Genomic DNA, 14,098 nt, shown 5'->3' with positions numbered 1-14,098 from the left:
CACAAAGAACAAAAAGAGCATTCAGTGTCAGGTTGACAAGATGGGGTGGCCACTGAGAAGATGAAGGCACAATGGGTGTAGGCACCATCATGATGGCAGAGTGGCTCACTTCGTATCAGTGAGTCACACAACAGACAGGGTGAAGCACAGCACTGGCGGTCAGCCATTGCTGACACACACACACGTGCAACTTCTGATTGCTGCAGGCCCTGCTTCTGGCCCATTTTTTAAATATAACTACAAATTCCAAACACATAAGTGGTATTTTGGAGGAGTCATAAAATGAGACCAGGTGGACCATGGGGAACACAAAGGCACTTTATTTGTGTTAGCACCAATGGCTGGTCATCAGCCATTATGCACTTGCAATAAACATGGCCGTTAGCAGGTTCATGAGGAACTGTAAAGCCTATTAAGTGTAGCTGGCACATAGGGATACTGTTTTTAACTTAAGTCTGCATTATTAGAGTGATGTCAAAAAACAGAGAAAGAATGTAGTGGTTAGCTGGGGACTTTGCTTGGAGTGCACAAATCCAATGAAAACACCCTAAAAGCTGTAATTATTTGTTCATAAGTGGATACTTACAAGCAAATTCTGCCACACAAACCTCCAGCAAGTCACACTGAAAGTCAAGAAGTCTGTTTCATTACAGAGTAGCCAAGACAATCAGTACTATGTATTATTAATCAGCTTTGGACATCACAAAGCGCAGGAGAAAGACTTACCATCCTAGGAAGTCCCCTGGATGCTCCCTTATTTTGAATTAGCAGTCTATTTTAGAGATGATAAGATTTAAGGTAGTTGTCTGATTTCATGCCATGCTGTTTCATGGTATCATGAGTAGAAAACCTCTGAAACAAAGAACAGAAAGCAGGAGATACAACTGCTTTCCCATGCTTTAAAAGCAAGACCTCCGCGTGACTTCACACACCTCTTGCTGTGTTGCCTCTTCTTGATGATTCTTTCTGCAGACTCAAAAATGTATGGGCGCAGATAAGGAACTGTTGTTTAACCCATCGTTAAATCTATGCTAACAGGTTTCTGTTGACAGGCTGCAGAGCTTGAGAACAAAATTGTAACCTTTCTGCACATATTATTGCAGTGTGGTTTTCCATTAATAGCCATGGAAAAGTTAACCTAAACATCAGCTCTTTTTCCTGGAACTAACAGCTCTGAAGCCAAAAGCCCAGTGATCTGATCATCAGCTTGCAGGATTACTGCAAAGCAGACCGCTCGTTACTGTAAAAACAAAGTCCAGAGCTGGCTCTCGAGCTGCTGGACCTCTGTTTATGAATTAGAGAGTAGCCAGCTCATAAAGGGGAGTGTCCCAGTCATGTCTCATTGCAGAATTACAAGTATATGCCTTTTACCTCGACAGGCACAGATTTGCCTAGGAAGCCCAGGAAAATCCAGCAAACAGGGATTGCAGAGATGGCAATTATTTCTCACTAAATACTGGTAGGACAGTATTCAACAGACAGTAGTTCCTGTTTTCTTGAGCCATTAGTTCTACCCTGCACAGGCAATTCCTGAGTCACACAGCATACAAAGCGCCACTGAGTTGTGCTCTTCTCCTGTGCACATAGTGGAAGATCCTGTCCTCAACCATGCCCTGTCTTCTCTGCTCAAAGACAAATTGCATTCAGACAGGTCTTTCCCAGATCACTGATTTATAGAAGAATAGATCCTACAGGCTCTTCTTTCCTCTCCAGAGGGATGTTTACCACTGCCCTTGATTAGTTGTTCCAGTTATCACTGCCAAAGTAATGTTTCATTTTTCATTTGATTTTTAATCCTTTCCTCATACCCAGTAGACTTTGTTATTCAACCTCCAGATGAAAAATTACAGTCCTGTGTGAGACAGAGTCTTTGATGTGTCACTCAGCATTTCTCCAAGACTAGCTACCTCTTTTCCAGAAAGACAATGGGAAGAATGACCAGATCTTCCTGGAAATGACACCCATCCCACAGTGTAAATAAGCCCAAACTAGCTCCTGCAAAAGTAATCAGGCCTGTTTGCTGACATACAAATGCCCACTCGTTGCTGAAAGAGCCATGCTCCTAAACTCTGGCAGAAGACAAAGAATGAGGTTATTACACTCATTCCCACGCTTGATTTTGGCAAAGTAGAAGCCTGTATCATCTTGTTTCACTTTTCGTAGGAGTTTGAATGTTTTCTTTTCAGTAGGTTCCCCAGCTCATTCAGTCCTGTGTGATGTAGTTGCAGATATCAAGTGACAGAAACTGTCAGAGCAATGGGTATTATCTGGGTTGTGGTAGGTCTGAAGAGCCAGTCACAGACCAGAAGATATGAGTAAGTTTCTGAGTAAGATTTCAACTGGAGGTTGAATTGGCAGAACCACTCTGCACTGTGAAGCCCTCAGATGCACAGCACTATGTGTAGGTATAGGTGAGTGTTAATCATAAGCCAACATGACTGAGCTTATACAGCTCTTACTTATTCCAAATTCTGTGAAAGATCTGCGAAAACTGCAATACTTCATGAAGTTTAAAGTATTTTCTTTTATTCTTCAATACATTTTGCTTTTGGAATGCTTGAACAGAACAGAATCATATAAGTACAAATACAGACCATTGCCTTAACATCTGAATAGAGCAACCATACCTAAGACATCAGAGAAAGATACTTTTTCTGTATCCCCTCAATTTAGACAGGATGCCTATCTGAAGTGTAGGAAGCTGCCTCTGATACAACTGGAGTTCACTTGCCATGTGTGAGATCACTGATCACTAGTTTTGGTGATGTGTTTATCATTCTTGTATGGGGTAAATCTCACTTCGTTATTGGTTTCAGAGGGAAATGCCATTTTGTACCACTCCTTTAATGGCAGTTAGAAAGTTACATCTAGCATGGCTTGCAGTACTGAGACCTGACAGAATGCTCTGGATCTTACCCCAAACTTTATCATTCTGCAGTACTTTTCACATGGTCTTTTAAGTTACACCATAATAATCCCTAGTTTTCAGCACTGCCTCTATGATAAGAGTCCAGGTTATTAGAAGCCTATTGAAGTAATTATCCAAAGTTCCTTCTTATCAATGAAATTCTCCCTCCTAATTTTAGGAGAAAATAGATCAAGACTCCAATTTATCATTTAATGAGTAGACAAGGTGGCTGGAATGCCTTGGGAATGGTAGGTTTTATGAGCAACACTGAGTTCAAGGCTGTGTAATGAGAGACATATGGGAATGGTTTTGTTGCGGTGATGTTTTATCACAAAACGAGACAGTTTTAATAGTTGTTTGGTGACTAGCAGATACAGAGGTAGCTGTGTAATTAGTGTGCTTGCTACAGAAGGCAGTGTTTCCTGGCATTACCAAGTGGATTTGACACAGACTGATCTCACTGAGAGCAGCTGGTAACAAAGCCCAGAAGCTAGTTAACAGTTTCCTAAAACTGTCTCCAGACACCCTTGTGTGATTTAAAAGTGCTGCCAGCTCAGGTCACGAAAGCAGCGATATTTCAAGCTCTCAGGATCCTGTCATGTAGCAGAAGCCCTCTGGGATTTTGGGGTTATCTTGATGGTGGGGAGGTTCAGAGTAGCAAACCCCCTTGAGCCCAAGAGATCCCTGACCAGTGCTTTTCCCAAATGATAAGAAAGCGGTGGGAATCCTCACCCTGCTCTTTTCCCAGCATCACCCTTGTCCTGGCGCAAAAGAGCACGTTTTCAGAGAGAGGTTTTGTAAAGTGTCTGCGCAAAGACCTCTTTCACAAGAGGGATCAGCACCATACCAGCTGGAGGCGAGTTTTCTCTGCAGCCACCGGAGAGGCTGCCTGGGCTGTGTGGCTCCTGCGGGCTGTGAGCTGCCGCCACGACCCCGCTCCCCACAGGGTCAGAGCTGCTGTCAGCTGCACTGGGACCCCCCACTCTGCAGTCCTGCTCCTCTCCCTGCTCATCAGCCTCGCAGGTGTTCCTGGAAGGTACAGGCCTGGGCTGAGTTCAAGTAAAGCACCATCAGTCCTTGGTGGGGAGGGTTTGGCCTAGAGAATTCAGCACTAGTTTCTCCCACCCATGTATATGCTTTGCTTTTAAAGCAGCTACATTTTAGTAAATTATCTCTTCCAGAGATCAGTGGCAATTCTTCGTGTATTTAATTTTTTCTTGTTACTCATTTGGCTGTTATCTCTTGTAAGTTTTGTGTGTGCTTGAATCCGAATTAGGTATCAAATCACAGGTTAATTTTCAAAGCTCCCCCCCCCTCATTTCTCTTTTTCTCTTTCTTTCTCCTTCTTTCTCCTCTTTGCTTTTTATTTTTGTGTTTACTTTCATTTTTCTCTCTCCTATTCCACATAACAACAGGACAAAGTAGGTTATTGTTTATGGAAAGTTTGAATTACAAATGACCCATACAAAACAACATTAAGGATCATATCTTTTCCAATGTCTCTTCACAAACCCAGGAGTTCAGAAGCCAGTCCCAGTGTTTTATGATTTTAAAATATTGATATTTTTCCAGGTATTCATTCCAGCTTGATAGGAAACCAAGAGAAACAGAAATATTTTTCAACTTCAGAAAAATGTGGTCAATCTTCCCTGTTAAAGAGATACCTCCCCAGTGCTGTGGAGGGCATGCCGCTGCTCTGGGACTGACTTCCCTTTCCTTCCTCAGCAGGGCTGAGGTGAAACCAGAGAAAAGCTTCCTCACCTGGGTTCTTCTGTGATGGGGGCCTGGGAGCTAGCTGCCTAGCACAAAAAATAGTCACATCCCAGGAGAAAGTCATGTTCCCCCCAGCTGGGTTCAGTGTGCCACATCCCAACCCAGGGGCCACACAGGTAGTGCTCTGGGCAGGCGGTGATGCGTGATGAGACAGCCCCTCGTCCGGCTGGTCTGGTGTCCCAGATGAGCAGCAGGAGAGGCAGGAGGTGGTGGGAAGTGGCTTGGGCAAGGCTGTGGAATTCCTAGGAAATGCCACAGTGTGGCTGAAGCATCCGCTGCTCTTTCCACCTCTGCTTGCCAGATCAGCCTCTTGAGACACAAATGCTCAGCTCACTCTCTTGATCATGCAGCAGCTGCCACCCTGTGCTGCGGCCTTGATAGCACGATGCCCCCTCACCCCACCTTCTCTTCCAACCCAAGCAGCGCTCCTCAGTCAACCAAATGTGAAGAACAAAGGGAAAAGCTTGGATCGAGCATGCAGCCCTACAGTACTCCATGTGCAAAGTGTTGGCAGGGCCAGGCCCATGATCAGTGCAGATGAGCCTCCTGCAGCCAAGTGTTTTGCTATCCTGGAGGCAGTGCTGCCTGCCTACATCCCTAAGACAATCAGCTGTTGAAGGCGAAAGAGCAAGGCCACTCCATGCAGAATTCATTATGCATATGCCTCTGAGCAATACTCTTTAGAAAAACAACATAAAATGCTGGAGTGAATTGCCCTCACAGATTTTGCTGATTCCACTAAATTTCAGATGTAATAATGTTTCCATATTGCTCCAATTGTCTTCTGAGGCACAGCTGTGACTCTCCCCCCTGAAGTGTTGCGGCTGCAGAAAGGGAAGTGAAACCCAGCCAAGGCGTTCAGCACAGCAGCCCTTTAATATACAGCCTGTTCCCTCTGTTCATCCGTTCTGTATCTCTAGCTACTGTCTCCCTGCTAGAAAGGCTCACAGAATTGGCTCCTCTTATTCTCAAAACTGTCGTACAATCTGATTCAGGAGCTTTTTCTTCCGGAATGAGAGGTGACTTCTGTTTAAGGATCCAAAGTAGCATTTAGTGGAAGTGGGTTGATTTCCTGCCTCCTGGATGTTCTGCCACCATCTTCCACACCCACTCCATCTAAATCTGGGCACTTAGATGAGAGCTTGGGCTCCTAACTGGTGACTGTTGAACGTCTCCTAAAATATAGTCATGTGAAGGTTCTTGTGCTTCCACTGGTTGTAGAGAGATCCTGCACCCCTCTTACCTGTAGTACCTCAGATACCCACTCAGGCATTGCATCCAGACCTCCAAAGTTGAACAAGACATTTGGGCCCAGACTTTTTGAGGGTCTATTACTGTTCACTTCAACCCTTGTTATCTGGGGGATGAGTTGGACTGTGCTGGCAATGGAGAGCCCTGTAAACGCTTGAATGGATGGGTGATTAAACAGCCAACTTGATCTTCATCCAGATACTTTGCCAGATAAAACAGCACTGAATCATGGAGGTTAATGATGCTGATGTTTTGTTTTTGTATTGCAATTGCATGGTACAAAGCCCAGCCGTGAATCAGGGACCCCTTCTGGTAATTGCAGGTGGGAAAACATCTCTCTTGCCATGCAGTTCAGAGAAAGCTGGGTCTTCTGGAGCTCTAGGATTACTTGTCTGTGGTTACACTGGCTAGCACAACCTCTGCACTTTTGTGTCTGTTGTCAGATCACTAGATGCAAGATGAAATCATCGTTTAACATCCAGATTTTTGATTTAAGTAGATCTCTTCTCCCTGGGTCTTCTTTGCATTGGTACTCAGGGCACTAGTAAAATATTTTCTGTCTCTCCTGTGTAATGGCATATTAGTTTGTTTCCTGGATATGTCTTTGTCATTCAATATGACAATTCTCCTTCCGTAAGAGATGTTGGCTCTTCCATCTCCTCTGAGGCCATGTGCCAAAGTCCACTCTGGACTCAAAACTAATATCTGGCATTCTTATCTCCCTCTGCATGGGTGAGAGAAATGTCCAACAATGACACACAAGAACTCCCTTTGTCTGTCAGTTCACATGAAAGAAGGAGGAAGCCTGAACTGTATATCTGTCCTCCACACGTTGGATGCCCTGCAGAACTACCTCTTGCACAGTAGTAGGAGGCGCTGTTAAAACAGGTCACTGTGAATTCACTGCAGAGCAGCTGACCCAGACAGAAAAGAAAATAGGAGAAGATAGGGAACTGTGGGCTCAAGCTGAGAAAAAGCCCCACTCTTCATCCTTTTTCAAGGGGTAGAAGGATTGAACTTCTAAGTCAGACCAGCATTACTGTACAAGGCAATGAGGAAGAGGTGTCTGACGAGTACAGCTCCACGCTGTGCAAGCTCTGGGTCGAGTCTGGCTCTCGTGTCTGCAATCCCTGTGCTGTCTTTTCTCTGGTCCGCCTCTGCCTCCAGTCCGACTCCTAGTTCAAACCAGACAGCATGTCCAGCAATCCTGTTTTAAAGCATCACTAGTGAGGACAGTGGAGGCTTAATGACACTTGAAAAAAGAGCTCTCTAATTTCAAACCAAGCCTAGTACTGGCGAAAAGAGATCGTTAGTCATGGGTAAAAGCAGTAGTTCGTGGACACACGTTCACTAGGTGGTAGCTGACTACAAAAACTAGTGTAAAATGTAGTGCAGCTGTATGTATGGTTGCAGGTATGAGTTGCTAGCAGCATTCTTATGATAATGCCCTTGCAGATTTACTCAAGCCAGTCCTTATCAATAAGAGGTCAAGTCTTTGCCAGTGAAGTCAAACCCTGTAAGGAAGTAATATCATTTTGGACCTTGCTTTGGGCATTGCCATGAGTGCTAGATGGTTTTCAGTCCTTAAGTCCTGCCCCGGTCCCAAACCCACATATTTCTGAACTTCTTGAATGCACTTTGGGTGGTGCTCAGTTCCATTTGGATCAGCAGCACCATAACCTCACCCCTGGAGCATCCAGACAGAGTATCTCTCCACACAAAAACAATTACAACTTTTTGTTCTCTGGCTGGAATTCCTGGACTGCTGCTTTTTGTTCGGGTTTATTCCATTTTCAACATAAATAAAGAAAACAAAACTAGTGCAAATAATAGTCTGAAAGTGCTAAATTTCCATTGCAGGAGACATGGAACTAGAACAAGGAAAACATTCTCATGTTTTGTTTCTCTCTGAGCAGAATTGGTTAATCTTGGGTTCAGACTTTCACTCACTCAGCAGGCCTGCCCTGCAGTATTTACTTAAAATCACAGCTAAGTGCATTAAAGCAACATTAAAGCAAAGACACCAGCCTGCAGAGAGCAAATAGAACCAAGGACGCTCTAAGTTGATGCAGCAGCATGCTAATTTCAGGCGTCCCTCAGCCTGATCATCCCATCGGCATATTCCTGGCCCTTCTGTGTGTCTTTGCTCTGCCCCAGAGTCCCATTCCTCAAGGAAAGCCCAAGTTGAAGCCAAAGGTTCTTCCTGCTGACAGATGGCCAGGGCTGAGACACACAGGGAGTTGCCACCATGCTCGGAGCAGCCCCAAGGTGATGTTTGCAGGGTTCAAGGCGCTGTAAAATCTTTGTTTTCCTTAAATGACCTTTGCTTGCACAAGACAGCCTGCACTCAGCTGTGGGCTGCTCTGCTTCAGTGAGGAATCCACTTTCCTCTGCTGAATGGCTACAGCTCAGACAGATGTTTTTTCGTATCCACAACGCATGATGATATAATTGGCAGAGCACATGGAGAGGAGCTGTCTGTATCTCTTTATGTGTCAGCCCCTTCCATGCCAGCTCCACTCATCCCTGTCAAATCCTTCTCCATCACTTTTCTGGCTTTCTACCAGCATCTCCCTTACTTCACTTTGGGTCCCTTTTTAGCAGAGCATTTGTCCATAGGCCGTGTACAGCAGGGAGACGATATAGCACCATGCAGAGAGTTCAGAGGGATGATGCTACCCCAGAAGATCTGCTCCAACCTGCATGGGCTCAATACTCCATTTGGCATTTTGTCACCAGGAAAGACATTTACTTTGGGAGAAGAATGAGGAAAACTGAAAATAAGCTTATGCTCGTGAATCTAAAAACAAAGGACAGGCTCAGAAATCCTCTAGTGCCTTTTCAGATGATTTCATATCTAAAAGAATGAACCCATAATACAATAGTGCTGATTCTGACGTTTGAGTATTTACAGTAGGATCTTTTGCAGGTGGAACTTGGGAGAAAAAAAAAGAAAAAAAAGGAAAAAAAAAAGACCAAAAATAAAGAATATCTCAGAGGGCAAAGGTTTTGTTTAAAAATGTACAACAAACTGTAGCTTAGCACCATTCCCACAGAGAGCAAGAAAAGCAGATGACTGGCTTCACACAAGCACTAGAATAGAAAGACATCCTAATGAACAATAGATGTATTTCAAGAAAAAATCTGAGCAAGTAACCTAGTTAAACAAATCTTCCTTTTTGCCCGGTAGGGAAATGATTAGAAACAGAACACAAAAGCTGGGTATTTGAAAGAGAAAGAGGTTCCAAAGGTGGAGAGGCCAGGTTTCATGCTGTTGGAAGTTTAAGACTGAGGTCTGGGACTTCTGTAGCAGCGGGGACCACAGGTTGTGCACTGACTCAGATGCCAGTTCTAAGGATCAGGAGCAGTTCTTGCAGCTCCAGTATGACTCTAAGTACTTCATGCTCCATATAAAGACCCTAGAGTCAGGACACAACAGGAGAGGCTTACATCCTCCTTCACTACAAGGGCTGTTGTTAGGGTTTAACTTTGACCTCTTGGTTGCTCAGTACAGGATTTGCTCTTAAAATATCCATCTCTGAGAAAAAGAGGGAATGAAGTGATGTGCCTAGGAATATATGCATGGACATCAGCCTTGCACCCAGCCAGTGGGGGCTCTGGCTGGGATGCCATTGCCTCAATCGGTAACTGACTTTCTGCTTTGTTCTTTTTTCTTCCAGGGCCGTTGCATCAATTTCACAAGAGTGAAGAACACAGAGGCCCCCCCCAAATACCCGCTCAACAATGCATACCCGCTGTCATCTCCACCCCCAGCCCCCATCTACAACCCTCCACCCCCAGCCCCCATCTATACCCCCCCTCCACCCAGCTCGCCCACGCCCCATGCCCCCTCCCCATCCTCCACGCTCCCGCCTCTCCCCCCACCACCCCAAGCCCCACCACCCAACCGGGCCCCCCCTCCCTCTCGGCCCCCGCCTCGCCCAGCAGTCTAGGGGGTTGGCTGTGCTCCTGCCTCTTCCAGAAGCATTTGAGAGGCTTTTTTCAGCAGTACTGTATCACATCCATCAGCTGGGGGGGGTTGGGGGAGGGCAGAGAAAGCCACACCATTTTTGGAATGGGTGACAACAGAATGAACAACTTTGTAGTTTTCTTTCTCCTTAGTTTTCTTTTATTTTTAAAATCCCTTGTGCGTCAGTGCCACCAAACTATCAAAGCAAGAAGAGCCAAGAGACTGCAAGAACAAGGCAAATAAGATCCATTTCAGCAAGGCTCTCCCCCCCCTCTTTGTCCCTGAAAGACTCCTCTGTGTGCAGATCCCAGCCAACTACCTGAAGACAAGTGCACAAACTGCATGGTGCAAGGCTCAAGGGATGGCAGAAAGCCGATCACATCTCACTTACATGCCAGCTGCCAAGCAAATAATGACAACAACAGGTCTGCAAGTATAGAAACCCTGGTGAATCTGAAAAGAACTGATGTCAGGCAGCTGTTCCCATGGACCATGAGTTGGAGAAGGAACTGTATTGTCATTCTGGAGGGTCCGGAAAGGAGAAGGGGTAGGGCTCTGGTGTCTGGATTTGTGTATGTTGGTATGTGGAAGTGCAGGTAGGTGAAAATGGAGTGCTACTAGGAAAATGAATTACACTGAAAAATGAACCTGTCAGTATGCCACGAGGCTTTGACCCCATCCCCTGAGGACAAGGAGTAAGTCACAGCAGGTCAGCCTTCAGTGCTCCCAGTGGGACAGAGGAGTTCATAAAAATGGAGCAAAGGAATCTGGGAAAGGTATGGTTGACAGAAGAGTCTTTGCATTCAGTTTAGACTAATTATGTCCATCTAATTATGCCCATCTATTAGCTCTGCAGTTCAGCAGTGTAATTTAATGCTGTTTTCCATTTTAAAAGGAAAGTTTCTGAATATAAACAAGTGGTTAGGTGTATCAATTTCTTTAAATCCAGTCTGCTTGGGCTCCTTGTTATTGTCAGTTTGAAATGGTTAACACTGATGCATTTCTGTTTTTTTTCTGTAAATTACATTATTTCATCCTAAAAATATTTCCACATGGATTTTTATTTTTTGTTTTCTCTTCCTGAATAAGTAGCAGATGCCTTACAAACTCATAGTGAAGAAGAGCCAGTTGCTTACTCGCTCTTGTCAACTCTTAACAATATCACTTCACCTAGCAGTTTTTGACTAAGGCAAAAATCACACACCGGACATGCAAGAAGGGAATCAGCCTTCCAAGAAATGCACTGGCTGCATTTCTCCATGCTTTTCTCCTCACCTTTGTGGGACCCCCCCCACCACGTTCCATAATATTGCATATGCACAGATATCAAACTTCCTGAGCACCTGCCTTTGCAACACAGTGCTAGCAATAGGTGAGATCACTGCACTTCAGTCAGACCTCTGGCTCCCTAATTTACTGTCAGGATCAGTTCTCACAAAAGGACTCTCTCTCTGAAAATTGCAAAGTCATAAAAGGTAAATTGCCTTTGTAGCTGCAGCTCTATGAATATCTAAGGGTTCTCATACTTGTATCATTTTTTACCAGATAAAGAAACGCTTTGCCAAGTACTTACTTCAGTGCTGTAGGAAATATTAATTCTAGCTTTTCTAGGGGAAAAAAAAAAAAAAGGGAGGGGGGGAGAAAAAAGAAAAAAGCTCAAGGAAGAAAAGGAACAGTTGAAAAAGACTCAGTGGAGTCCTGCCTTGGGATCCTCTTGGTCAAAACGTATGTGAATGAAGCCTTACCATGAGACCCAGGGTCAGTCTAACTGTCATTCACTAGCCTTACCCTCGTTAGGCCAGTATGCCATCTTTTAGATGAGATAAGCACAAAGATGAGAAATCGCAATGGAGCTGAAGACTCATTTTACAGCCAAGGCTGGATATTCTGCAAAAAGGCTGATTAATTCCCCCACAACACTGTTTTGTCTGCAGGCGGCACAGAGCAGTTCCTGAATTGTAAAATAAACAACAGTTTTGCTACTCACTATTTCAAATTAAATCAGCTACAGAATGGTTAGTTCAACAAGATGACTTTGTGATTGTCAGGTGGGAGTGGAAAACTTTTAAAACCCTGACACAAATTTAGTTGGAGTCCTTCTTGTGATGGATGGGATTTAGTTAAATAGCTGTTTGATTTGGTGTGATGTTGAAAGGTGTAAAACTTGGGTATAGTGTAAATCGATTAATACTTCTCTTAACAGATCCTCAGCATTTCAAAAAAGTTTTGAAAACAAATTGATTTTCAACAATATGGTGTTGAGAATTTGTTTTTCATGTCATTTAAGCAATAAATATAAACCCATAAATCTAAACCTACAGCTGGGGAAAAAATAAATAAAAGTAGTGTATATTCCATAACTAAAACTAACTTCTTGCAGATGTATATAGAAATCTTCATTCTCCCCAAATTAAGGGAAAAAAAAACACTACAGTATTAAAGAAGTAAAATAAAACCTACGTCAGGCTAGAAAGATAATCATTTTTAAATATCCCTATGTAATCATCCAGTTTATGAATAAAAAATAAACTCCAAAATTTTGTTGTATATATTGTTACTGCATGCTTACCATATGTTAGATGGAAGCATTTCCTGTCCATTGTGGATAAAAGAACATTTTTCAAGTTGTAGTAAATTATTATAAAGCCAATGACATTTCATGGCATGTTATTGTATCAAGCTGTGCTTGTTGTATTTTTTTCTTTATGGTTGTATTGCTTTTTTTATAAATGTAGAAATATTTCCTGTAGTGACGAATACCTGTTTTACATAGCATTAATTGAAGCACTATAATTCCAGGCTGCCCACTCCCCGAGTCTGTTGGCAAAGAGTTTTGCAGAGCCATTCAGGGCAGTACGTGGCCAGATACTGACTGGGCATGGGGTAATTGGGTTCTGAAGCAAAGAACCCATGCTCAGTTTTGGTGGACCCTTGCTAACATTCTCAGAAAAAAATGAGAGCATGTTTCGTGGCAGATTTGTACCTGGTCTTGTGTTTAGGATCAACCTAAATGTGGCTAAAATGCTAAAATGACATCCCCGAGGTACTGCAAACGCTTTTAAAAATCATGCTCCTTTTATGTCAGTCCTATCTTAGGAACCTAGCTTAAGGTATTAAGAATGAAATTTGGGTCTGAATTTAAATCAACTTCCCTTGGCAACTAATGCTATGTAAATAAGGTTGAATTAGATGGTGTACCATATACTGATATATGGTACCCTATGTATTCTCTCTCTGTAAAGCTTTCCTAGAAACACATTACACAGGCTATCAATCCACACTAGCCAATTTTTAAGTAAAGGTTCGTTATAGAGCAAAAGGAGTTGAGTGGCACTACATCTGCTCTGCAGTTATCAGAAGACTTCAGCAGGTCTCACTGTTTACTACTTGCACATGCTTATGTATAGGATTGGTCTAAACAGCAATAAACAGATGTCCGATGGCATTAAATAAACACTTCTTTCATTTGCTCTAAGTAGATCACTTTGGTTACTCCCTTTGTTTTTAACTCTTGCAATACTTTCTATCAGTGTGTTCTGCAGCCTCAAAGGACTAAGCAGCTGCCTTTGACAAAGGTTCAGATTTTTTTTAATTGCTAAAATGTTACCCATTGTTGCTGGCTGTATTTTGAAGCATTCACCTGCAGGAACCTTGGCAGCCATCAGAATTCTCTCTCTACTCCTTGGTGCAAGAAGGCATCTTCTGTCGCTGTTTATTTTGGGGAAGGGAGGAATGTCTGGCTTTGGAGAACTCTGGCGAGATCTGAGGGTAACTGATCAGTAGTGTTGCCTTATATGTCATGCTGATGCAGCAAAGGAAAAGAAGCAAGCCCTCTGTTCTGATGTTGAATTATGTTTTGTCAGTTCAGCCAGTGCTGTGCAATGATGTTTTACTCCCTCTGTTTGTTGCATGTGTGATTTGTTAAATTCAGTCATTATTCTTGCTGACCTTGATGTTATTATTAAAGAACTACACAAATTTGTTTTGGGCTCCATCAGATTCATTGGCTAGGTAAAGGGAATGATGAAGAGACAATCCTGGTCCACAAGTTTTCCCATTACTAGCTTTCCATCACCTTGGAGAATTCAAACTTGGTGATTTTCCTTGCCGAAAGCCCAGAGCACTTTTGCCTGACACAAAAGCTATTTTCGTTTGGATGCGACAGCCTAAACTGTCTGTTCCTCTGCTGACACCCA

At 43.5% G+C, this 14,098-nt stretch overlaps 1 protein-coding gene across 2 annotated transcripts in view; it reads left to right on the top strand.

Annotated features, from left to right (window-relative positions):
- The window catches only part of ANTXR1 (ANTXR cell adhesion molecule 1), a 118,111-nt gene extending 104,227 nt beyond the window's left edge, over window positions 1-13,884 (top strand). For both annotated transcript variants that reach the window (XM_066983299.1, XM_066983298.1), the window contains exon 18: window positions 9,613-13,884. In XM_066983299.1, the coding sequence (XP_066839400.1) occupies window positions 9,613-9,885 (273 nt within the window). In that variant the 3' untranslated portion in view covers window positions 9,886-13,884. The remainder of the gene's footprint in view (window positions 1-9,612) is intronic.
- The last annotated feature ends 214 nt before the right edge of the window (window positions 13,885-14,098 follow it).

This window comes from Anser cygnoides, chromosome 26 (genome assembly GCF_040182565.1).
Source record: "Anser cygnoides isolate HZ-2024a breed goose chromosome 26, Taihu_goose_T2T_genome, whole genome shotgun sequence".
Taxonomy (NCBI): domain Eukaryota; kingdom Metazoa; phylum Chordata; class Aves; order Anseriformes; family Anatidae; genus Anser; species Anser cygnoides.
This window is presented reverse-complemented; position numbering and strand designations above follow the sequence as displayed.